The sequence below is a fragment of the Theropithecus gelada genome, chromosome 9, assembly GCF_003255815.1.
Source record: "Theropithecus gelada isolate Dixy chromosome 9, Tgel_1.0, whole genome shotgun sequence".
Lineage (NCBI taxonomy): Eukaryota > Metazoa > Chordata > Mammalia > Primates > Cercopithecidae > Theropithecus > Theropithecus gelada.
Window position 1 is genome coordinate 60,760,014 of NC_037677.1, and position 27,162 is coordinate 60,787,175.

Here is a 27,162-nt window from a genome sequence, read left to right on the forward strand (position 1 = left end):
AGGGAAATTTATAGCTGTAAGTGCCTACATCAAAAAAGAGAAAAAACTTCAAATGAAAAATCTAATGATACATCTTAAAGAACTAGAAAAGCAGCTGGGTGTAATGGCTCATGCCTGTAATCCCAGCACTTTGGGAGGCCAAGACAGGAGGATCATGAGGTCAGGAGATTGAGACCATCCTGGCTAACACAGTAAAACCCCATCTCTTCTAAAAAAAATACAAAAAATTAGCTGGGCGTGGTAGCAGGCGCCTGTAGTCCCACCTACTTGGGAGGCTGAGGCAGAATGAATGAACCCAGGAGGTGGAGCTTGCAGTGAGTCGAGATCACACCACTGCACTCTAGCCTGGGTGAGAATGCGAGACTCCATCTAAAAAAAAAAAAAAAAAAAAAAGAACTAGAAAAGCAAAGCAAGAGCAAACCAAACTCAAAATAAATAATAAAGATCAGGGTAGAAATTAATGAAATTTATGATTACCAGAGGCTGGGAAGGGTAGTAGGGGGTGAGAATTGGGGAGATGGGGTGGTTATTGGATACAAAAATAATAGAATGAATAAGACCTACTATTTAATAGCACAAAGGGTGACTATAGTCAATAATAACTTAATTGTACATTTAAAAATAACTGAAAGAGTGCAATTGGATTGTTTGTAATTCAAAGGATAAATGCCTGAAGTGATGGATTTTGTTTTAAGCCATAAAAAAGAATATCATAACATTCAATTTTTCTTTTTTTTTTTTTTTGAGACGGAGTCTGGCTCTGTCGCCCAGGCTGGAGTGCAGTGGCCGGATCTCAGCTCACTGCAAGCTCTGCCTCTCAGGTTTAAGCCATTCTCCTGCCTCAGCCTCCGGAGTAGCTGGCACTACAGGCGCCCGCCACCTCGCCTGGCTAGTTTTTTGTACTTTTTAGTAGAGACAGGGTTTCACCGTGTTAGCCAGGATGGTCTCGATCTCCTGACCTCGTGATCCGCCCGTCTCGGCCTCCCAAAGTGCTGGGATTACAGGCTTGAGCCACCGCGCCCGGCCAACATTCAATTTTTCTAAAGATAAAATCCTGACTAGTGAAGAAATGAAGATCAAAAGTAAGATGGTTACATGTGAATATATTTTAAAAACTTGTTAGTCTATAAATGCCAAAAGGAAAGCAAGGATATGGGAAACATCTGTATGACATTTATAAGTTATAAAGAGATACTAATCATAATATAGAGAGACCTAATGGAAATATATAGTCAGTACACTAAATCTTCCGGATGAGGCATCTAATTATTAGAATGCAGTTTAAATTCTTTGGCCTGCAGGGCCCTGATGATCTAGTCCCGCTTACCTCTCTGATCTCATTTGTGCTTTCCTCCCCCTGGTTTTCCATCATCCAACCATCCTGACCTTTTATCACTTCCAAGAATACACCAAACACTTTCCCTTGGAAACATGAAGCTCTTCTCCTCCTTGGGCTTTTGCATATGCTGCTGGTTACCTGTCTGGAAAAGTCTTTTCCTCACTCTTCACATGGCTAGCTCTTCTGTCTTCAAGTCTCAGGTCTACCTTACCTGAGATCCCTATCTAAAGTGAATCCCCCTGATAATGTTCTATTTCAGCACCTTGTCATCTTCCTTAGAGCGCTTGTCACCTTTTGTACTTACTTTTGAAAATCTCCCTCATTAGACCATTGAATAATGTAAGTCTCACTCACCCCATATTCCCAAGGCCAAGTACAGGGAAAACAACCATGCTCAATAAATATTTATTGAATGAAAAAAAAAAAAACCGTGAAAACCCAAGCATCAGATAATAAGGGAAAGATCCAATTATGATATATTAAGACAGGAAAATATTATATAACATTCAGATTGACCAGTGTGGAGGTAGTAAATGTCTATATGAAATGACGGTAAATGAAAAAAGTAGGCCACAAAATAGTATGTACATGTATCATACAACTATAAAAGGAAAGTATATATACATTCAAAATGATTAGAAAATAACTCGGTGTAATGTAAATAGGTTTTAACAATTAGCAGGCTTTTTGTTTTAAAAAAAAAATAAAGCAGGTTTCTGGCTGGGTGCAGTGGCTCATGCCTATAACCTCAGCACATTGGGAGGCTGAGGTGGGAGAACTGCTTGAGGCTAGGAGTTCCAGATCCCACCTCTTAAAAAAAATAGCAGGGTGTGGTGGCATGCACCTGTGGTCCCAGCTACTCAGGAAGCTGAGGCAGAAGGATGGCTTGAGCCCAGGAGTTTGAGGCTGCAGTGAGCTATGATAGTGCCACTGTCCTCCAGCCTGGGTGACAGAGAAAGAAGAAAGAAAGAAAAGAAAGAAAGAAAGATCCTAACAATAATATTGTATAAAATCAATATTGTGGAAAAGTGTTTATAAAATATTAGGTGAAAAAATACAGCATAATACTACATGTACATCATGATTATAACTAAGCCAAAGTAAATACAGATTGAAAAAAAGATATAGAAATAAAAATGTTGGCTGGGAGTGGTGGCTCACGCCTGTAATCCCAGTACTTTGACAGGCTGAGGCGGGCAGATCACAAGGTCGAGAGATAGAGACCATCCTGGCCAACATGATGAAACCTCGTCTCTACTAAAAAGACAAAAATTAGCTGGGCATGGTGATGCATGCCTGTAGTACTAGCTACTCAGGAGAGTGAGGCAGGAGAATGGCTTGAACCCGGGAGGCAGAAGTTGCATTGAGCCAAGATTGTACCACTGCACTCCAGCCTGGCAACAGAGCGAGACTAGGTTCCAAAAGAAAAACCACAAGAAATAAAAATGTCTATTGCATCTTGCATCAAGGTGATAAAATTATGCATAAAAATTGTGTTTAAAAAATTTTTAGGGTTGTTGGTCTTTTAAAAATAACATTTTATAATGGGAAATAGCCAAAAATAAGTAAAGAAGTAAAAATCACTCATCACCTAATTAATAACTGAACAATATTTTGAGTAAATATTCTTCGTCCTTTTCACTAATATAGGCAAGAATATACATAAAACAAAATTAGAGTGACACTACACATATGATTTATAACCTGTTTGTTTTCATTACCAATATATCATAAATATTTTCCCAGGCTATAATGGCTTAATAATAAACTTTCAAAAACATTTTAAACAACAAGGTAACATTAGTGGTAAAGACATACATTAGTGGACTGAGCATGGCAAAAGGAATAGACCCAGAGCCCAAATCCATATTAACCTGCAACTGTTTTCTTTTTTTTTTTTGAGATGGGAGTTTTGCTCTTGTTGCCCAGGCTGGAGCGCAATGGTGCGATCTCGGCTCACAGCAACCTCCGCCTCCCGGGTTCAAGCCATTCTCCTGCCTCAGCCTCCAGAGTAGCTGGGATTACAGGCATGCGCTACCACACCCGGCTAATTTTGTATTTTTAGTAGAGACGGGGTTTCTCCATGTTGGTCAGTCTGGTCTCAAACTCCCGACCTCAGGTGATCCGCCCGCCTTGGCCTCCCAAAGTGCTGGGATTACAGGCGTGAGCCGCCGCGCCCCACCAACCTACAACTGTTTAAGTTGAACACTTAGCATGTCTAAGTCTCAACTACTATATCAATAAAACAAAGCAAATACTGAAAGAAGATGAGGAATGATGCTTCTTTACAGCTATTATGAAGTATGATAAATGTAAAGAAACAATGCAGGAGAGTGAAAGAATGAAATATACTGACAAATCCTAACTCCCAGAATCGTCTCCCAAGCACTCCATCAGACTGATAACATACAACTCACACCATATCCCCAGGAGAAGTCCGAGCTTCCTTCAGTAGATATCCCTGCGCCTGAATAACTTGGAAAAGCAGACAGTGAATTCCCAGTGTCGGCTGATGTAAAAGATGATTCTCTTGTGATGTCAGACTTGCTAAAGGCACAAAAGGAGAGAAAAAAGAAAATTTTTCTTATGTCCTCAAGTTTCTGTAGCATTAACTACTCAGTAACTTACTAGGTGATAAACATGTGTACAAATATATCCACATAGGCAAAAATAAATGAAGAGCTTGAAATTCGAGCATCATGGAAGTCCTAATTCCTATAGAATTGATGGCGTCATTCCAAATAATTCTAGTCATAGTTTACAACGAATACTTCATCTCACCTATGACATACTCTTTTTTTTTTTTTGAGACAGAATCTCATGCTGTCACCCAGGCTAGAGTGCAGTGGCACGATACTGACTCACTGCAACCTCAGCCTCCTGGATTCAAATGATTCTCTTGCCTTAGCCTCCAAATAGCTGGGACTACAGGTGTGCACCACCACATCCAGCTTATTTTTGCATTTTAGTAGAGAAGGGGTTTCACCATGTTGCCCTAACTGGTCTTGAACTCCTAAGCTCAGGCAATCTGCCCACCTCGGCCTCCCAAAGTACTTGGATTTACAGGCGTGAGCCACCGTACCCAGCTTATAACATACTCTTGACAACTAAAGACATTTCAAAAATGTTAATAGTAGTATCTGATCTTGTATGGCACTTTTTATTTTTTATTTTTTGAGACAGGGTCTCGCTCTGTCACCCAGGCTGGAATGCAGTGGTGCAAACTCAGCTCACTGCAACCTCTGCCTCCTGGGTTCAAGTGATTCTCCCTCTTTAGCTTCCCAAGTAGCTGGGACTACAGGTGCGTGCCACCATGGCCGGCTAATTTTGTTTGTACTTTTGTTTTTGTTTTTTTTGAGATGGAGTCTCACTCTGTTGCCCAGGATGGAGTGCAGTGGCATGATCTCGGCTCACTACAACCCCCTCCTCCTGGGTTCAAGTGATTCTCCTGCCTCAGCCTCCCGGGTAGCTGGGACTACAGGTGTGAGCCACCATGCCCAGCCAATTTTTGTATTTTTAGTAGAGACTGGGTTTTGCCATGTTGGCCAGGCTGGTCTTGAACTCCTGACCTCAAGTGATCTGCCTACCTCGGCCTCCCAAAGTGCTGGGACTACAGGTGTGAGCCACCGTGACCAGCCCTTTTTTTTTTTTTGTATTTTTGTTAGAGACAGAGTTTTGCCATATTGCCCAGGCTGGTCTTGATCTCCTGAGTTCAAGCAATCCACCCGCCTTGGGCTCACAAAGTGCTGAAACTACAGGTGTGAGCCATGACACCCAGCCTATGATTATACAATTTTTTTTTTTTTTTATCACACATTGCATCTCAGACACTAATTGAAGTTCTGAGAGACTGAAGAACCATCTTCCCTGTTCTATTACTTAAAATAACTACAGCTAATATTTACTCAGTGTTTATTACATGCCAAGCATTGTGCCAAGTTTTACATACATTATCTCATTAATATTTGCAACATCCTATAAGACGGGGTCCCGAACCCTGGGGCCATAGACCAATGCTGGTCTGTGGCCTGTTAGGAACTGGGTTGCAGAGTAGGAGGTGAGTAGGGGGTGAGTGCATGAAGCTTCATCTGTATTTACAGCAGTTCCCCATGGCTCACATTACCACCTGAGCTCTGCCTTCTGTCAGATCAGTGGTGGCATCAGATTCTCACAGGAGCATGAACTGCTCATGCAAGGGATCTAGGTTGTGCATTCCTTATGGGAATCTAATGAATCTAATGCCTGATCATCTGTCACTGTCTCCCATCATCCCCAGATGGAACTGTCTAGTTGCAGGAAAACAAGCTGTAAGGCTCCCACTGATTCTACATTATGGTGAGTTGTATAATTATTTCATCATATATTACAATGTAAACATAATAGAAATAAAGTGTATAATAAATGTAATGCACTTGAATCATCCTGAAACCATCCCTCACCCCACCACACAGTCCATGGAAAAACTATCTTCCACAAAACCGGTCCCTGGTGCCAAAAATGTTGGGGACTGCTGCTATAAGATATACTATTATCAGGTAAGTATTTTGCCCAATGTTACTCAGCTAATAATTTACAGAACCAGGATTAAAAATCAGATGTTGGACTCCTCCTGAGTCCATGTTCTTTTTTATTTATGTTATGCTATTTTATTGTTTGTTTTTTATAATCTTGCTCTAATATTTATTTAATTTGTATTTTTTCTTTCTTTTTTTTTTTTGAGATGGAGCCTTGCTCTGTAGCCCAGGCTGGAGTGCAGTGGCGTGATTTCGGCTCACTGCAAGCTCTGCCTCCCAGGTTCACACCATTCTCCTGCCTCAGCCTCCCGAGTAGCTGGGACTACAGGCACCCACCACCATGCCCGGCTAATTTTTTTGTATTTTTAGTAGAGACGGGGTTTCACCATGTTAGCCAGGATGGTCTCGATCTCCTGACCTTGTGATCCACCTGCCTCGGCCTCCCAAACTGCTGGGATTACAGGTGTGAGCCACTGCACTGGACCAATTTATATTTTTTCTTGAAACAAGGTCTCGCTCTTTCACCTAGGCTGGAGTATAGTAAGTAAACACAGTGTTTACACCACTAAGTGTAACACGGGAGGCAGAGCTTGCAGTGAACCAAGACAGAGGCCTGACCTCGTGATCCGCCCGCCTCAGCCTCCCAAAATGCTGGGATTACAGGCATGAGCCACTGCGCCCAGCCTAATTATATGTGTAAACACAGCCTTGACCTTCTGGGCTCAAGCAATCCTCCCATATCAGCTTCCATAGTAGCTGGGACCACAAGTGCACATCCCCACACTTGGCTATGTTTTTTGTTGTTGTTGTTGTTGTTGTTTTTGTAGAGATGGGGTTTGCCATGTTGCCCATGCTGGTCTTAAACTCCTAGGCTCAAATGATCCTCCCACCTTTTGGCCTCCCATAGTGCTGGGATTATAAGTACCGCGCTCCATGTTCTGTTTTTTGTTTGTTTGTTTGTTTTTTCACTCTAATCCCATGGCAGATTATCCATGTTCTTAACTACTTTATAATACTACCTCTCAAAGGTTATGAAAATATGTATGATGTTCTCATTAGCTGTTTCAGAATGAAAACTAAATGGTACTGAAAACATGACAAAAATTCTTGCTTTGTTTTCAGTAGCACCAGGCTTGACACCAATCCTAAGCCAAAAAACAAAACCGTTGCCATGAGCAAATGCAAAAGTGTTATTACCTTTGGGAACTTGTGTCTTTCTCATGACTGTCACTGGTGGGGGAAACGTCCTCCAGTTTCTCAGGAGGGGGACGATGGTTAAGAGCATGTTTTGTTATTCCTTTCCTATGAAACACAAAACAAAGTTATATTTCCTCTATAAAAAAATACATACAATTCAATAATTTAATCTAGATGTTAGAGTCACCTACTTTCTCTGCTCTGGAACTGCACTGTTTGATATGGTAGCCACCAGTGGTTAAAATGTGGCTAGTCAGAATTGTGTTTTAAGTGTAAAACATATTGAATTTCAAGAAGAATTTGCAATACCTCATTAATTATATTATCTTTTTTATTTTTCATTTTTTTTGAGACAGTCTTGCTCTGTCGCCCAGGCTAGAGTGCAGTGGCGTGATCTCGGCTCACTGCAAGCTCTGCCTCCTGGGTTCACGCCATTCTCCTGCCTCAGCCTCTCGAGTAGCTGGGACTACAGGCGCCCACCATCACGCCCGGCTAATTTTTTGTATTTTTAGTAGAGACGGGGTTTCACCGTGTTAACCAGGATGGTCTCGATCTCCTGACCTCGTGATCTGCCCACCTCGACCTCCCAAAGTGCTGGGATTACAGGCATGAGCCACCGCGCCCGGCCTAATTATATTATCTTGATTACATATTAAAATGATAATATTTTGGATATATTGGGTTAAACAAAATATATTCTTAAAATTAATGTCACTACAAGTTGAAAATGTAGTAGATATCACCACACACCAATTAGAACAGCTAAAATTAAAAATAATGATAACAAAAAATGCAGGCATGGATGTGGAGAAACCGGATGTCTCATACACTGCTGGCAGGAATGTCAAATGGTATCGCCATTCTGGAATAGTTTGACAGTTTCTAATAAAACTAAACATATGCATTTACCCAGAGCCCTAGCAGTTGCACTCTTGGGCATTATGCCTAGAGAAATGAAAACTTACATTCATACAAAAATCTGTATACAAATGTTCACAACAGCTTTATTTACAATTGAAAAAAATAACTGGAAACAACTCAAATGTCCTTTAACATTGATATTTCCACATAATGGAATATTATTCAGCAATAAAAAGAAATAAACTATTGATACATGCAACAACTTGGATGGATCTCAAGAGCACCATGCTTTTTAGTGCAAAAAGCCAAAGCCAATACAAAAAACCATTAAATACTACAGTTTACCTTGAACAACACACGTTTAAACTGTGTGAGCCCATTTATATGCAGAATTTTTCTTTTCTTTTTTTTTTTTTTTGAGGCGGAGTCTTCACTCTGTCCCCCAGGCTGGAGTGCAGTGGCACCATCTCGGCTCACTGCAAGCTCCGCCTCCCGGGTTCGCGCCATTCTCCTGCCTCAGCCTCCCGAGTAGCTGGGACTACAGGCGCCGCCACCGCGCCCGGCTAATTTTTTGTATTTTAGTAGAGACGGGGTTTCACCTTGTTAGCCAGGATGGTCTCGATCTCCTGACCTCGTGATCCGCCCATCTCGGCCTCCCAAAGTGCAGGGATTACAGGCGTGAGCCACCGCGCCCAGCCATATGCAGAATTTTTCAATAAATATATTGGAAAATTTTTTGGAGATTTGCAACAATTTGAAGAAACTCAACAGATGAACCATGTAACCTAGAAATATCGAAAACATTTCAGAAAAAGGTATGTCATGAATGTGTAAAATATGCGTAACTACCAGTCTATTTTTGTGTTGACTATGTTATTGGTAAGGCTTCTAGTTAACAGTAGGCTATTAGTAGTTAAGTTCTGGGGGAGTCAAAAGTTAAACGTGGATGTTTTACTGTACAGGGGGTTGATACCCCTAACCCCTGCATTGTTTAAGGGCCATTTATATAATGGTATATTGGACAACACTATAGTGGTAGAGAACAGATTAATAGTTGCCATGGATGAAGACAAGAGTGGATATAACTATAAAGGGATAGGGATACCCAGTGAAGTTCCTTGGTGGTGATGAAACAGCTATCTTGATTTATAGTCATATTTGCAGTAATCTGTAAATGGGACCAACTTGCATAGAAAGAACTATGTACACACATACCCATGCATAGGAGCGGATGTAAAAACTGGATAAGGTCTGTAGGTCTAGTTAACAGTATTGTACCAATGTCAGTTTCCTGGCTTTGAAATTATACCACAGTTACATAAGATGTCATCATTGGGGGAAGATGAGTGAAGGGTTCATGGGACTCTTAGTACTATTTTTACAACTTCCTGTGAGTCTATAATTATTTCAAATTAAAAAGGTAAAAAAATTTCACTTTTATTTTATTTTTTGAGATGGGGTCTTACTGTGTTGTCCAAACTGGAGTACAGTGGTGTGGTCATAGCTCACTGCAGCCTTGACTTCCTGGGCTCAAAGGATTCTTCTGTCTCAGCCTCCTGTGTAGCTGAGACTACAGGTGCTCACCACCACACTTGGCCAATTATTTAATTTTTAATTTTTTTTAGAGATGGGGATCTTGCTATGTTGCTCAGGCTGGTCTCTAACTCCTGGCCTCAAATGGTCCTCCTACCTCCGCCTCCCAAAGTTCTGGGATTCAAGACATGAGCCACTGCACTCGGCCAATTTCACCTTTCTTTTTTAATGTGATCACCTGAAAATTTTAAATTTCATATGTGGCTTATATCATATTTGTATTGAATATTGCTGCTCTAGAGACTCCAATGTGTACACTGGATTAAGCTATGGGGTCAATCATTATATGTTCCAGTAATCTATGGGATCAATCAATATATGTTCCTAGTAATCTACGGTAGACTTTCCTCACAAAATTCTGTAGTCAAATAAATTTAGCAACTGTAATAGGTTAAACAAAGTTACACAGGTCTTTACAAGAGGTCTTCCAGGTCTTTAATATGCAAATGTATGTCATAAATTTCAAATACTCTTATTTCAAAGGAAACTAAGGCACAGAAAGATTAAGTAACCTGCTTAAGGTCACATGGTTAGTAAGTGATGAAGCCAAGATTCAAATCCTAGTAGTCTAGCTCTCAGAGGAAGGCCTCTAGAAGGAAATGAAGAGTTGGAGATTTTAGTGAATTGTACCATTGTTCTATATAAAGATAAAGCTAAGAGTCCAGTCAGTGGAGCTCGCACTTTAAATTATTTCTCAAATAGTGGAGATCAATTTGTGCAGAGTCATCTGTATGTCTCTCATTCAGTGATCCTACAACCAAGAGTTTGTCTTTGAAAAAGTGGAAAGGATCATAAATACAAATTCAAGCTATGAAATAGAGACTTAAGACATTTTTTTAGTCTGCCAGGGAAATCTATGAATTGACAATTAGATGATAAAGAAATATCATTAAATTTAATAATAGCACTATGACTACATACAAAAATGTCCATAATTTTTAGAGATACATAATGACATATATAGGGGTGAAATGGCAGTATCTGCGGTTTTGCTTTCCTTATTTCACAGACAGGCACAGAGAAGTTAAGAAAGGGATAAGGAGGCCGGGCACGGTGGCTCACGCCTGTAATCCCAGCACTTTGGGAGGCTGAGGCGGGCAGATCACGAGGTCAGGAGATCGAGACCATCCTGGTTAACACAGTGAAATCCTGTCTCTACTAAAAATACGAAAAATTAGCCAGGTGTTGTGGCGGGCACCTGTAGTCCCAGCTACTTGGGAGGCTGAGGCAGGAGAATGGTGTGAACCCGGGAGGCGGAGCTTGCAGTGAGCCGAGATGGCGCCACTACACTCCAGCCCGGGCAATAGAGTGAGACTCCCTCTCAAAAAAAAAAAAAAAGAAAAGAAAAGACAAAAGGATAAGGAAGATAGATGAAGCAAACATTTTAACTTTGTTAACTGTTGAATGTGGGGTGACAGGTAGTTCATGATACTATTCTCTATATGTTTATGTTTGAAATTTTTCATTAAAAAATGTTAAGCTGTATGTTGAAAATCAATCCTTTCCCAAACTCTCTTCAACAATTATAATTTTTAATGGTTAGGTAGAAAACTAAAGTTACTGCTTCAAAGCAAGTTATCATTATTATAACATCTAAAGTAAAAATTGCTTTGAATTTGCTCCCATTCAGATACATTTTATCTTCATTATCTTCATTATTCACTTCATCTTGACTCCAGTTACAGAATCATCTTTTGGGCCTTATAGGGAGTATCAAATCAACAATCAAGAACAAGTAGGCCAGGTGCAGTGGCTCCACATCTATAATCCCAGATGTTTGGGAGGCCAAGGCAGGCAGATCGCTAGAGTTCAGGAGTTCAAGACCAGCCTGGGGTGAAACCACATCTCTACTAAAAAATGCAAAAATTAGCTGAGCATGTAGTCCTGCAGCTTGGGAAGCTGAGGTGGGAGAATCACTTGAACCTAGGAGGTGGAGGTTGCAACTGAGCCAAGATGGCACCACTGCACTCCAACCTGTGTGACAGAGAACTCTGTCTCAAAAAACAAGAAACAAAAAACAAAAAAAAAACCAGAAAGAAAACTGGTATAACTATCCTAGTTAATAATAATTCTGGTCCAATAAGTGCCTATCATTTTTTTCCATACAAGATTTTTTTTAAACTTTCAGAATGGTTGGAATTAATCATAAAAGCAGATTTTCAGCTAAACCTCAGTCACTTTATTGAGAAACGACTGTTTAAGTAGAAACAACACATTCCAAATCTAAGAGATGACTGTTTCTTCTTCCTAGTTCCCAAAGAGTTTACTAGGAACTAAACTGCTACCATGTAGATATCTTGTTCCTTAATAAATAATAAGCTTCTAAAAGGCAAAGAGAGGTTTCAGACTTATTTTCTTTGTATGCCTATTGTATCCCAAGTAAAAGTGGGAAGGGACAAGGAAAATACCATTTATTGAGAATGTATGTGTGTCAAGCTCCACACCATCATTTTATTCTTATTTTATTTTTATTTATTTTTTTGAGACAGAGTCTTGCTCTGTCACCCAGATTGGAGTGCAGTGGCGTGATCTCGGCTCACTGCAACCTCTGCCTCCCAGGTTCAAGTGATTCTCGTGCCTCAGCCTCCCAAGTAGCTGAGATTACAGGCATGTGCCACCATGCCCAGCTAATTTTTTGCATTTTTAGTAGAGACGGGGTTTCACCGTGTTGCCCAAGCTGGTTTTGAACTCCTGAGCTCAGGCAATCACTCGCCTTGGTCTCCCAAAGTGCTAGGATTACAGGCGTGGGAGCCCACACCATCATTTTAAATAAGCTTTTGGATAAGGTCTTATTCCTATATTACAGAAATGAAGCCTCAGTGATGTGGTAATTTGCCTAAGTTACGTGGCTGGAAGAGAGCCTAGTCAGAAACTCAAGAATGACTCAGAATATCATGCTTGCAATTATCATGTATGTGTATGATAATTAACAATATTTAATCAATACATTTAATTAAATTTAATTAGTTAATATTTAATACATATTAACGCTTAATAGTTAATTAATATATTTATGGTTGCTAAAATTACATAGCTAAATGAAGAGAAAAAGTTAATATTTAATTAATAAATTCACTTATAGTTAATATGTAATTAATATATTTATGGTTGCTAAAATTATATAGTTCCATGAAGGAAAAAAAATTGAAATTTGGGGTTAAAACCCAAGCTCAACTCCTGAGTTTTTTGGCTATATAATCTTAAAATGTGTAACATTTCTGATATAATTTCACCTCCTGAGAGGCTGAAGATAATCATACTCATTTTACAGAGTTGTTAAGAAGATCAAAAAGTGAAGTCAGCTGGGCATGGTGGCTCAAGCCAGCACTCTGGGGGGCCAAGGTGTGAGAATTGTTCGAGTCCAGGAGTTTGAGACCAGCCTGGGCAACATAGTGAGACCTTGTCTCTACCAAAAAAAAATTTTGTTTAAATTAGCCAGTTGTGGTGGTGTGCACCTGTAGTCCCAACTACTCGGGAGGCTACATTGTGAGGATCACCTGAGCCTATAGGTGGAGGCTGCAGTGAGCAAGGATTGCACCACTGCCCTCCAGCCTGGACAACAGAGCAAGACCATGTCTCCAAAAAAAAAAAATAAAGTGAAGGCCCTTTTGGAAGTGTAAAGCATTAATAAATGTTTGATACTATTATTACTTTCTAAATTATTATACAACACTTTAATCAGGGTAGGGGATGGATCTTTTTTATTATTTATTTATTTATTTATTTATTTATTTATTTATTTATTTAGAGACGGAGTTTCACTCGTCACCCAGGCTGGAGTGCGATGGCGTGATCTCCGCTCACTGCAACCTCTGCCTCTCAGGTTCAAGTGATTCTCCTGCCTCAGCCTCCCAAGTAGCTGGGATTACAGGCGCCCGCCACCATGCCTGGCCAATTTTTTTTTTGTATTTTTAGTAGAGATGGGGTTTCGCCATGTTGGCCAGGGTGGTCTCGAACTCCTGGCCTCAAATGATCCGCCCGCCTCAGCCTCCCAAGGTGCTGGGATTACAAGTGTGAGCCACAGCGCCCGGCCGTGGGGGTGGATCTTTTTAAAGCCAGAAATATTTGCTCTCTAAAGTCTCAAAAGCAAAACTGATCTTTATGGATTCTGGTGCTTAATTGCAGAGGTGGGGAGGCAGTATGTGTGATGGTTATGACCACAGGCTTCAGCATCAGATCGACATCAGGTTTGTACCTCTCAGCTCTACCACCTTCAAGCTGTGTGATCTTTGGCATGCTACAACCTTTAATTCTGGGATCTTTATCTATAGAATGTGCAAAATAATGTTCCCAAACTGATATCATTGATAGGAGTGAGCAAATGTATGTAAATAGCTTTGCACAGTGTCAAGTGAGCACTTTCCTGGAGCCCTCAGGAACTAAGCCTTAATAGCTTCTTCTCGAGCTATCGTGGCCATTAACAATGGGACCTGAAGCACTGCGGATGCTACAAATGCTTCAGCGGACCCAGTGCCTGAGTTCAGGAATTACAGACCAAGGGCGACACGCCCTCAGCTGGAGATGGAGGAAGAAGGGGCAGCGTCCAGCAGGGCAGAGAGGAGAGAATTCCGAAGAAAAATCTCTCCCCAGCCCTGGGAAAGGAAAGGAACGAAGGACTGGTCAAGGAGGGTCCCCAGAGCGCCCGCGGCCCGCCCCGGCTGGGGTGGCTGAGCAGTCCACTCACAGCTCCAAGCTCTGTGGCACCGTCTTCCTACTGTATCTGGAGATCATCCTCCTCCTCCTCCTCCTCCTCCTCAGCCGCGGCCGGGGTGGGCACGCCAGGGTGGGGGCCTCCGGGCCTGGCCCTCCCGCCAGCTCCGGCCCGGCCCCCTCCCGCCACCTACCGGCCCCGTCTTGCCCCGTCGCCTAGACTCCGAGCCGCCACCTCTCCAGTGTCCCCACCTCTCCAGTTCTCCGACCTCCCCGCCTTGCCGCGGGGGCGGAAGTGACGAAGGCACCCGGGCACCCGCAGAATGCTCTCACCGACGCACAGCAGTGACGACACACAAGGTTCCGGCGACTGAGCGGGTTTCAGGCTTTCAGGGTTTCTGCTGGCCACAGGTCCCGGGCAGGCGTCGGGACAGAGCCTGATCCAGGCTTCGGCGGCCTGTGGCAGCTCTCGATCAGCTCTCGATCAGCTCTCGGAGTCGGAGAGGCGGCTAAGGAAAGGTGCCACAGCAGAGACGCGCAGGAGAGGCCCTGGAACCGTAAGATAAATTGGCCTCATTTTGTTAGATGGCAGGAGGGAGCCTAGACTGGATAAGGAGCACTAGACTCCAAGTCAAGCCCCTGCTGCTTAGTCGCTTCTCTTTCTGTGCTCTGGGTTTTCTCATATGTACAGTGAGGCATTCACCTGAGTAGTGATCATAAAGTCCCTTCAAGTTCTGACACCAAATTCTGCATGATGAGGTGTGTTTGGCGTTACGGGGTGAATGGGTAAAATTACTGTCTGTCCCTCTGCGTTGAAAGGCAAAATGATGATTTGGCCAGACTCTGGTGAGTGGGTGTCTGGATAGAAGAAGTAGGTTCCTTATGAATCTCTTAGAAAGCTGAGTAAGATTGGAATCGTGGAGTTAGGGTGGTGCATCCACCGCGGTTCCTTCCTTTACCAAGCATCACCTGGCAGCAAGAATAAACTAGTACTCTTATTTAGGAAAACCCTTAGAAAATTAAGAGATAAGTAAGGAAAACCCCTAGGAAATTAAGAAATATCAATGCGACCTCCGTCAAAATACCAATGACATTCTTCACAGTCATAGAAAAAAGATCCTAAAATTTATATGGAACCACAAAAGACCCAGAATAGCCAAAGCAATCCTGAGCAAAAAGAACAAAACTGGAAGAATCACATTACCTGACTTCAGATTATACAACAGAGTTATAGTAACCAAAACAGCAGGGCACTGGCATAAAAAGAGGAACAGAATAGAGAACCCAGAGACAAATCCATATGTCTGCAGAATTCATTTTCAACAAAGGTACCAAAAACATACATTGGCGAAAAGATAGTCTCTTCAATAAATGGTACTGGGAAAACTGATACCCATATGCAGAAGAATGAAACCAGACCCACTACCTCCCACCATATACAAAAATCAAGTCAAAATGGATTAGAGACTTAAATCTAAGCCCTAAAACTATGAAACTACTAAAAGGAAATATTGGGGAAACTCTCTAGGACATTGGAGTGGGCAAAGATTTCCTGAGTAATACCCCACAAACAGAGGCAACCAAAACAAAAATGGACAAATGGGAGCACATCAAGTTAAAAAGCTTCTACACAGCAAAGGAATTAATCGACAAAGTGAAGAGAGAACCCACAGAATGGGAGAAAATATTTGCAAATTACCCATCTGACAAGGAATTAATAACCAAAATATATAAGGAGCTCAAACAACTCTCTAGGAAGCAGTCTAATAATTGATTAAAAATTGGACAAAGCTCTGAATAGACATTTCTCAAAGAAGACATACAAATGTCAAACAGGTTTATGAAAAAGTTCTCAATATCATTGATCATCAGAGAAATGCAAGTCAAAGCTACAGTAAGATAGCATCTCACCCCAGTTAAAATGGTTGTTATCCATAAGACAGGCAATAACAAATGCTGGCAAGGATTTGGAGAAAACACTGTTGATGAGAATGTAAATTAGTGCAGTCACTATGGAGAACAGTTTTGGAGATTCCTCAAGAAACTAAAAATAGAGCTACTATGTGATCCAGCAATCCCACTGCTGGGTGTTTACCCAAAAGAAAGGAAATCAGTATATTAAAGAGATATCTGCACTCCCATGTTTATTGCAGCACTATTCTCGGTAGCCAAGATTTGGAAGCAACCTGTGTCCATCAACAGATAAATGAATGAAGAAAATGTGGTACATACACACAGTGGAGTACTTTTCAGCCATTAAAAAGAAAAAATGAGATTCTGTTATTTGTAACAACATGGATGGAACTGGAGATCATTATGTTAAGTGAAATAAGGCTGGCACAGAAAGATAAACTTTAAATGTTCTCACTAATTTGTAGGAGCTAAAAATGAAAACAGTTGAACTTATGGAGATAGCAACTAGAAGGATGGTTACCAGAGGCTGGGAAGGGTTGCAGAGGGTTGGTGGGGGAGTGGGATGGTTAAAGCGTGCAAAAAAATAGAGCAAATGAAAACTAGTATTTGGTAGCACAACAGGGTAACTGTAGTAAATAATATTTAATTGTACATTTTAAAATAACTAAAAGTTCAGATGAGAGCACGTCCTAGCTACAAAAAATTTTTTTTAAATAAAAATAACTAAAAGAGTATAATTAGATTGTTTGTAACACAAAGGATAAATGCTTAAGGCGATGGATATCTCATTTACCTTGAGGTGCTTAAAATTTATAATTTATACCATTTTATACCTGTATCAAAATATCTCATGTACCCCACAAATACATACACCTACTATGTACTCTTCAAAATTAAAAAAGAAAAAAAAGAAAAACAGCACTGTGGGAGGCCGAGGCAGACGGATCACAAGGTCAGGAGTTCGAGACCAGCCTGGCCAATATGGTAAAACCCCATTCCTACTAAAAATACAAAAATTAGCCTGGCGTAGTAGCAGGCACCTACAGTCCCAGCTACTCGGGAGACTGGGGCAAAAGAATCGCTTGAACCTGGGAGGCAGAGGTTGCAGTGAGCTGAGATCTCACCACTGCACTCCAGCCTGGGTGACAGAGCGAGACTCCATCTCAGAAAAAAAAAAAAAAATACAGAAAAGAAAGATATACCTACCATCCCATGAGACTTGAAAAAGGGGCAAATTTAGGACAGAGGTAAGATGACAGGACACGAATGTTTTGTAGTTCTCTACACCATACAATGTTCATAAAAGAAAGAAATGTACATTCTGCAGAGCAAGATAGATTATGCTTTAGAGTTTAAGTAACAAAATTTTAAAGCAGGGAGAGATTTTAGAGATGGTAGATAACTTATCCTAAATTAAAGGAAAAAACCCAGAAAGAGAAAGTGAAGTGTCCACAGTGGCACAGCTAATTAGTGGCAGAACTGGGGTTTTTGATATAGTATGTAAACAGTGGATATTAGTGCAGTGTTTCTCGAAATATGTTACACATACCACTGCTAGTACAAGGGCAAACATTAAAAATTTCATTCTTCCAAAATAGGAAAAATATAAAAAATAAAGATTTTATTCTTACATACATATTAATTGGGGAATGTGATACTGGATTTCTATTCACTGTATTATATCAAGGTTTCCTTGTAACGTAATTTTAAAGATAAAGTTTTAAGTGTCACTAAAAATAATATTAGGCCAGGTGCAGTGGCTCATGCCTGTAATCCCAGCACTTTGGGAGACCAAGGCGGAAGAACTGCTTGAGCTCAGGAGTTCTAGACCAGCCTGGGCAACATGGCAAAACCTTGCCTCTACTGAAAATACACAAAAAAATTAGCTGGGCATGGTGGCACACACCTGTGGTCCCAGCTACTTGGGAGGCTGAGGTAGGAGGATGGCTTGAACCTAAGAGGTGGAGGTTGCAGTGAGCTGTGATCATGCCACTGCACTCCAGCCTGGGCAACAAGAGTGAAACTCCAACTCAAATAAATAAATAAATGAAGTTTAAAACATTAAATAAATATTACTGTAGGTGGTGTGTGGTCAAGGCAAAAACCATGATGATGGTATGTGGCTAACTAAATTTTATTTATTATTTATTTATTTATTTATTTATTTTAGATGGAGTCTTGCTCTGTCACCCAAGCTGGAGTGCAATGGCATGATCTTGGCTCATTGCAACCTCTGCTTCCTAGGTTCAAGTGATTCTCCTGCTTTAGCCTCCTGAGTAGTTAGGATCACAGGTGCCTGCTGCCACACCCAGCTAATTTTTGTATTTTTAGTAGAGACGAGGTTTCACCGTGTCAACCAGGCTGGTCTGAAACTCCTGACCTCCAATGATATGCCTGCCTCAGCCTCCCAAAGTGCTAGGATTACATGCATAAACCACTGTGCCTGGCCTAACTAAATTTTAGAAAACAGTGTTCATAGAGTCATCTAAAAGAGTTCAGATGTTACTTCTGCATTGTTCTATGTGGTTTATATTTTGGAACTTTAAATGTAGTTTTCAAAGAAGAATGGAAGAAACCATGAAGCTTGCTACAATGGAAGACACAGTGGAGTACTGCCTGTTCCTGATACCAGATGAATCAAGGGACTCAGATAAACACGAAGAGGTTCTTCAGAAGTATATTGAGAGAATAATGACCCGGTTTGCACCTATGCTGGTCCCCTACATCTGGCAGAATCAGCCTTTCAATCTCAAATATAAACCTGGGAAAGGTAAGGCTCTTTTACTTGTGTGGATTAGTGTGACTTTTAATGTTATCCTGACAACAGTGATGTGTATGTGTAATAGTCCACACTTCATTCAGTGTTGGCAGGAAGAGATTAATGCACTAAACTTTTTAGGTAAGTAATACTTGTCTATAATCAGTTAGCCATAAAGCTTTGTTTTTAAAAAAAATCGTATTAATGAAAACTTTCTAAATCTGCCTTAGGAATTAGCACATACTAAACATTATTAAACTCATGGCTATTCTTTTGAACTTTAGTTACTATACTATGCATAATGTATCTAAGTATCTATACTAAACAGTTACAGGTATCTGGCTTTAATTATGGTTCCTTTTTTGCTGTTACTCAGTATTCCTTATGTTGATGTGTTGAGTAGGCTGCCTTGTTTCATATAGCCATTTTGGTGAGGATCTGAGTGGCTCTGCCCGGCTTAGAAAGATAAATAATTGGGCTTTATGGCTAATATTTGCCACTTATAAGCATTTTGAGGTTTCTTCATTGCTTCCCTGTGTTGTTGGTGCTTGAGATCTGACCTCTGGCAAAATATGGCACTCTGTCCTGTTATGAGAAAAACCCAGAATTAAAGTAGAAGGGAGCGGAGAGACCAAAGAATCACTCGGACAGGTCTATCTTAGCAAGTAGATGAGTTTATTAGGACTTACAGATAGGACACTCCTGGGCAGCATCAGGACAGCTCCAGAAATCTGCCCCACCTCCCATCTTTAAGCTGCTTGTAAGCTAATTTTTTGGCTCTTTGCCTACTGCATATAGCAATGATACTGTTTTCCTTGGTATGTTCCCAGCTATGCCCTGCAATGTTTGGGTTCTCAGGACCTGCTCCTCTGCTGGGCATGATGGCTTTGGCTTGCCAGCTGGCCTTCGAAGTTTAAGCAGCAGACATATACCCTTAAGTAGCCTGGTGGGGAACTGGTCACACTACAGTTCTGTCATTTCTTATAGTTTTATGAAAATAAATCATGGGTAGGTGACCAAGTCTCTCTTTATACAGTGACTTATGTGAGGTCTTATTTAGGATCAGGAGCCTGGCATCTTGTGATACCATCACAAGATACCCCCATGTATACATCACAAGTATACATCACTGTGATACTCTCAGTTTAGTGCTTATCTCTTATCTTTTGGCTAGCAATTGCTACATATCTTCCCTACTGTTAATTTTATTGAACTCTTATTCATTGACATACATATGATATTTATTGACAAGAACACTGTCACATTGGTGCAGCACATCTAAAACCAACCCTTTCTCTGTCTCTAGAAAACCATTTTTACTGTTTTCTTATCTTGTTTAATGGCATTGCCATCCACCCAGTTATCCAAGCTAGTCAGTAATTCAAAATCATAATCAGTTCCTCACTTCACCATGTTCAGTCAGATGCTAAATCCTGAATGCTTCTAAAATATGACCCCTTCTCTACATCTATTTGGCTTCAATGTAGGCCCTCTTTATCTCTACATTTAAAAAACAACAACAGCCTCCTAACTTACCTCTCTGGTTCCTGTCTTTCTAGTTCCTCACACTGTTGCCAATTACGTTTGTAAAACAAACTTGATTGTGTCACTCTCCTGCTTAATATCCTTCAGTAGTTCCCATTGCTTCAAGATGAAATTTAAATCGAAGTCTAATATAGACAAAAACAGTTACTTTAATTGTATTCTCTAGTTGAAGAAACTTGAGATCTGGGGTGGGGAGAAGAAGAGTTGGTTGGGCTGTTCTTCTACCTATTGTTTGCCATGGCAACTCTTGAGACACTCTGTAATGCACTTGTTTGACCTTCATTCTGTTAATCTGGGATATTACTGTACATTGATTTTCATGTGTTGAACCATCCTTGCATCTCAGGAATAAATCCCACTTGGTCATGGTGAATAATCTATTTAATGTGCTGTTGAATTCAGATTGCTGATATTTTGTTAAGAATTTCTGCATTGATATTCATCAAGGATATTGATCTACAGTTTTCTTATATTGTCTTTGTCTGGCTTTGGTGTTAGGGTAATGCTGGCCTCAGAAGGGATTTGGGAATTCCCTCCCCTTTATTTTTTTGGAAGATTTTGAGGATTGATGTCAAATTCTTTAAATGTTTGGAAGAGGTCCGCAGTGAAGCCAGCTTTTCTTTGTTAGGAGCTTTTGGATTATTGATTCAATCTCCTTACTAGTTATAGATCTGTTCAGATTTTTGTATTTCTCATGATCCAGTCTTGACAGGTTGTGTATTTTTAGGAATTTGTCAATTTCTTCTACATTATCGAACTTACTGGTATACCATTGTTCATAGAATTATATCTTTCTTGTTTCTATGACATAAGTTGTACTGTCTCCTCTTTGATTTCCGATTTTAGTTTTTTGAGTATTTGCTCTTATTCCTGGTTAATCAAGTTAATAGTTTGTCAATCTTTTCAAAAAAACTCAACTCAGTTGTTTTGTTTTTCTGTTATTTTTTCTGGTCTCTATTTTATTTATCTCTGCTGTAATGTTTATTATTTTCCTTATGCTAGGTTTGGGTTTAGTTTTTATTTTTTGTTTTGTTTTGGTTTTTTTGAGGTATATGTTGTTGATTTGAGGTCTTTCACACCTACAAACTTCCTTTTTAGCACTGCTTTCACTGAATTCCTTAAAGTTTTGGTATGATGTGCATTCATTTTCATTCGTCCCAAGATATTTTCTAATTTCCCTGTGATTTATTCCAAGAGTGTGTTGTTTAGTTTCCATGTATTTGTGAATAGTGCACATGTTTGAAAACTTGTGCTCCATCCAAATCTAGTGTCGTGGTATTCCCAGAATACTCTATACATACATACTCTGTACAGCATGCCTTTGTGCCTTTGCACATGCTTTTCTATTTTTCTGGAAAGCTCACCTCTTGTCATTCCTCCAGGCAAGCATAGCACAGATATCCCTTCCTTTATACTCACATAGGCCTTACTGCATACCCCTGTTCTAGAGTTCATTATCTTGTTTTGAGATCATTTGGTTGTCTTGTTTTACCCTGAGCTCCTCAGGAGTAGGCTTCTTCTTCAGGAGTGCAACCCCTGCTCCCTAGTACTTAGAGCAATCAGTCAATGAATGTTTATTCTATTGAATGATTATGTGCATTTTATTTGCAGTAACAAATTTATCTGGTTACATGGTTGCTTTTCTCTTGTTTTTAGGAAGTGTTCCTGCTCATATGTTTGGCGTGACAAAGTTTGGGGATAATATTGAGGATGAATGGTTTATTGTTTATGTAATAAAGCAGATCACAAAGGAATTTCCAGAGTTAGTAGCAAGGTATTGTAGTTATTTTAATTATTCTAAAAGAATTCTATTACTGAAACAGTGTGACTACATTTTTATATATTTAGTAATTTATTTTTCTCCTGTAGTCTGCTGGAAATTGTACAGATTTGAAAAGTATCGGTGCTTTTTTTTTTTTTTTCTGAGACAGAGTCTTGCTCTGTCGTCCAGGCTAGAGTGCAGTGGTGTGATCTTGGCTCACTGCAGCCTCCACCTTCCGGGTTCAAGCGATTCTCCTGCCTCAGCCTCTCAAGTAGCTGGGATTACAGGCGCGTGCCACCATGCCTGGCTAATTTTGTGTTTTTAGTACAGACAAGGTTTTACCATGTTGGCCGGGCTGGTCTTAAACTCCTGACCTCAGGTGATCAACCCACCTTGGCCTCCCAAAGTGCTGGGATTACAGGCATAAGCCACCATGCCCAGCCTTATCTGTATTTTCTTTCTCTTCTCTTGTGACTTCCTTTTCTTGAGAAAGAATTAAGGTAGTATCAAAGAGTTCAACTTCCAAAAGATTTCAAATAAAACCTACTTATTTTAGGTTTTCTTTTTAAAATTCTAATTATGAAAAAACAAATACATGTGGTAAACAAAATTCAGATGATACAAAGGATTCTATTGCTCTGCTTCCCAGAAGTAATCACCATTAAATTCCTTATGAATCTTTGAAAAATAAAATTCCATTCATACACATACATACATATTTCACATATTTTTAAATGTGTATTCCTGTACTAGACCATAGCTATATTTTTTGAGAACTCATACACAGAAACAATTTAAAGAGAAGTCAGTGAACAATCGTATAGGAAGCTAAGTAGGTAACACCGTTAAAAATGGGACCCGAGTTTTCTGTAATTACCATGTATTGCCAGCAGAGGGCGTTCCGCCCACTTATATTTTATCCTAGTTTTCCTAGTCAGCACCCAAATTCTGATCTTTTTTTACCCAACCAACCTCTTTCCCAACAGAACAAAAGAGAAGGGGGAAAAAGAAACCTTTGAAAACTTAGTATTTAAATTTTAAGCATACATTAAAGTAGAGAGAATGAACCCACATGTTCCCATTATCCAGCTTCAACAATTACCAACTCATGGTCATCATTATTTGATCTGTGGCTGTCATTTGATCCTTAAATACTTCAGGATGTAAATCTAAGTGATAACTCATTTTATCTTTATCTTTAAATACATTTATTTAAATTTTTAAAATTTTTAAGTTTACTTATTATTTATTTAGTTTTTTAAAGACAGGGTCTCACTGTTTTGCCCAGGCTGGACTTGAACTCCTGGGCTCAAGCCATCCTCCTGCTTCAGTCTCCCGAGTAGCTGGTACTACAGGCACATGCCACTGTGCTTTATTTTATTTCATTTTATTTTATTTTTTTGAGACAGCGTCTCACTCTGTTGCCCATACTGGACTGCAGTGGAACAATCTCGGCTCACTGCAACCTCTGCCTCCTGGGCTCAAGCGATTCTCATACCTCATCCTCCTGAGTAGCTGGGGCTATAGGCGTGCACTACCACACCTGGCTAATTTTTGTATTTTTTGTAGAGACAAGTTTTCACCATGTTGACCAGGCTGGTCTCAACCTCCTGACCTCAAGTGATCCACCCGCCTCAGCCTCCCAAAGTGCTGGGATTACAAGTGTGAACCACTGCACGAAGGCTATTTTTAAAATTGACAAATAAAAATTGTGTATATTTATTATGTATAACATGTTGTCTTGAAATACATATATATTGGCCGGGCACGGTGCCTCACACCTGTAATCCCAGCACTTTGGGAGGCCGAGGCGGGAGGATCACAAGGTCAGGAGATCAAGACCATCCTGGCTAACAACAACAACAAAAAAATACAAAAAACTAGCTGGGCGAGGTGGCGGGCGCCTGTAGTCCCAGCTACTCGGGAGGCTGAGGCAGGAGAATGGCATAAACCCGGGAGGCAGAGCTTGCAGTGAGCTGAGATCCGGCCACTGCACTCCAGCCTGGGCGACAAAGCGAGACTCCCGTCTCAAAAAAAAAAAAGAAATATATATATATTGTATGATGGCTGAATTGAGCTCATAACATACATTACTTCACATACTTATTGTTTTGTATATGGTGAGAACATTTAAAATCTACTGCCTTAGCAAGTTTCAAGAACACAATACATTGTAGACCTGGGGCGGTGGCTCACGCCTGTAATCCCAACACTTTGGGAGGTTGAAGCAGAAGCATCACATGAGGTCAGAAGTTCCAGACCAGCCTGGCCAACATGGTGAAACCCCATCTCTACTAAAAATACAAAAAATTAGCCAGGTGTGGTGGCCCATACCTGTGGTCCCAGCTACTCGGGAGGCTGAGGCAGGAGAATCGCTTGAGCCCAGGAAGTAGAGGTTGCAGTGAGTGTGATTGCACCACTAATTCTAGCCTGGACGACAGGGTGAGACTCTGTCTCAAAAATAAAATAAAATAATAAAAATAGAAGTATAGAGCTAGAACGGTATATAACAGTATAGAAAATATGCTATGTCTTGTGTAAAACAGGGAGAAAATATAAATATATATTTATATAGCTAGATTATGTGTAAGCAAACTCTAGAAGGATATACAAGAAACAGTAGTGATGCGTGTAGGGTTGAGCAGATAGGGACAAAAGTAGGAGGAAAACTTTTTCATTTTGCAACTTTTTTTTTTCTCTTTTTTAGACGGAGTTTTGCTCTTGTTGCCCAGGCTGGAGTGCAATGGTGCGATGTCGGCTCACCGCAACCTCCGCCTCCCAGGTTCAAGCAATTCTCCTGCCTCAGCCTCCCGAGTAAATGAGATTACAGGCATGCGCCACCATGCCTGGCTGATTTTTTTTCGTATTTTTAGTAGAGACAGGATTTCTTCATGTTGGTCAGGCTGGTCTTGAACTCCTGACCTCAGGTGATCCGCCCACCTTGGCCTCCCAAAGTGCTGGGATTACAGGCATGAGCCACCATGCCTGGCCATGTAAATTTTAATATATATTTTTAAAAATTTAACCATGTGAATGTATAACCTATTTTTAAAAGTAAAATTTAAAAAAGTGTTGCCGGCCGGGCATGGTGGCTCACACCTGTAACCCCAGCACTTTGGGAGGCTGAGGCGAGTGGATCACTTGAGGTCAGGAGTTTGAGACCAGCCTGGGCAACATGGCAAAACCCTGTCTCTACTAAAAATACAAAAATTAGCTGGGCATGGTGGTGGGCACTTGTAATCCCAGCTATTCGGGAGGCTGAGGCAGGAGAATCGCCTGAACACAGGAGGTGGAGGTTGCAGTGAGCCGAGATCACACCACTGCACTCTAGCCTGGGTGACAGAGCGAGACTCCGTCTCAAAAATAAGAAAAAAAGTGATGCAAATGAGTCAGAAATAATTATCTTTTCAGGCCCAAATAACACCTCCTACATGAAGGCTTTTCTAATCTCAGCTATATGTTTTTTTTTTTTCTTTTGGAACCCTATAGTACTTTGTATATTTTCATATTTTTGTCTAATATTTCTTTATGTAAATTGCTTATCTTCTCTCCTTATCTCTACCTTCAACTCCTCCTTACAATCTTATTGTCTCCTTCAGTGCTTAATGTTATCTTAAACATTTTGCTTTCTTATAGCCATCTGCACATAGTACCTATTCAAATATTTACTAAGATGAAGAGGAAAATGTATTAGAATAAAACTGTTCTGGTTACTAGCAGATATGTGCTTTTTGAATGCAAAATTGGAAATTTTCTTGCATTAGGATTGAAGACAATGATGGTGAATTCTTGTTAATAGAAGCTGCTGACTTTCTCCCTAAATGGTTGGATCCTGATAATAGCACCAATAGGGTAAGTATACACAAGTTTAGAAAATTTGTAGAGATGAAATCATGCTGCATTACATTCATATGTACCTACAGTTTGCCAGTGCCCACTATGAAAATTAAAATGTACCACTTGCAGGTATTTTTCCACCATGGAGAATTGTGTATTATTCCTGCACCAAGAAAACCTGGAGCAGAATCTTGGTTACCCACCACACCTCCAACAATTCCACAAGCATTGAATATAATCGCAGCACATCCAGAAAAAATACTTGCTTCAGAATCTATACGAGCTGCTGTGAGTAGGCGCATCAGAGGGTAAGAAAAATATCACTTACATTGCTAATTAAGGAACCTTTTGGTTTCGTGTAGTTCAGTCTTTCTTTGATTTTTGTTTGTTTTCCTTAAAGCTCTGTTGGAGTTGATCAGTCTTTCTTTGACTGTAAAATATCTTTCACCTAGATTAATGCTAATTTTCATTTTGTCTTCATTCTTCTTTATGGAATAGACTAATACATTAAACTTAGAGATTTTAAAATCGGGAAATAGATACATCTTTAAATTCCCATTCAGAAGTGTTACAATCTTGTCCCAATATTTTTGCATTTATACACCTTAGATATTGTGGCTAAGTATTAGCTATATCCATGGGTAAAAAATTTGAGACCTTTAAAAATAGAAACTTCCTGGACCTAGAGCGGTGGCTCACGCCTGTAATCCCAGCACTTTGGGAGGCTAAGTGGAGGGCAGATCATGAGATCAGGAGTTCAAGACCAGCCTGGCCAACATAATGAAATCCCATCTCTACTAAAAATACAAAAAAAAAAAAAAAAAAAAAAGGCGGGACGTGATAGCAGGTTCCTGTAATCCCAGCTACTTTGGAGGCTGAGGCAAAGAGAATCGCTTGAACTCGGGAGGTGGAGGTTGCAGTGAGCTAAGATCGCACCACTAGACTCCATCTCAAAAAAATAAATAAATAAATAAAAAGTAGAAACCTAATGGAGCCCAAACAAGGTGCTCAGGTTTTTTTCTGTTGTTTTGGGTCTATATATGGGATTCTTTGACCTATGTCAGAATTCTTTGACCTATGTCAGCTTTATTTAAAGCTGAAGTTTTATTCAGAAAAGAAAGTCTTAGCTTAATAACATATTAGTTCATCCATTCAAATTTGGGTGCCTATTAAATAAGTAAGCACCATTCAG

The 27,162-nt window shown here is 40.3% G+C and overlaps 2 protein-coding genes across 3 annotated transcripts in view; one reads left to right on the forward strand and one right to left on the reverse strand.

The window, feature by feature from the left end:
* FAM149B1 (family with sequence similarity 149 member B1) overlaps positions 1-14,451 on the reverse strand; it is an 82,162-nt gene extending 67,711 nt beyond the window's left edge. The window contains exons 1-3 of the mRNA XM_025397524.1: positions 14,189-14,451; positions 7,051-7,155; positions 3,757-3,886 (exon numbers count right to left, since the gene is read on the reverse strand). Coding sequence (XP_025253309.1) covers positions 3,757-3,886; positions 7,051-7,155; positions 14,189-14,235 — 282 coding nt within the window. The 5' untranslated portion in view covers positions 14,236-14,451. The remainder of the gene's footprint in view (positions 1-3,756; positions 3,887-7,050; positions 7,156-14,188) is intronic.
* A 25-nt stretch (positions 14,452-14,476) lies between these two features.
* The window catches only part of ECD (ecdysoneless cell cycle regulator), a 32,475-nt gene continuing 19,789 nt past the window's right edge, over positions 14,477-27,162 (forward strand). For both annotated transcript variants that reach the window (XM_025397522.1, XM_025397523.1), the window contains exons 1-5: positions 14,477-14,711; positions 18,621-18,838; positions 22,028-22,145; positions 25,898-25,985; positions 26,100-26,278. In XM_025397522.1, coding sequence (XP_025253307.1) covers positions 18,634-18,838; positions 22,028-22,145; positions 25,898-25,985; positions 26,100-26,278 — 590 coding nt within the window. In that variant the 5' untranslated portion in view covers positions 14,477-14,711; positions 18,621-18,633. The remainder of the gene's footprint in view (positions 14,712-18,620; positions 18,839-22,027; positions 22,146-25,897; positions 25,986-26,099; positions 26,279-27,162) is intronic.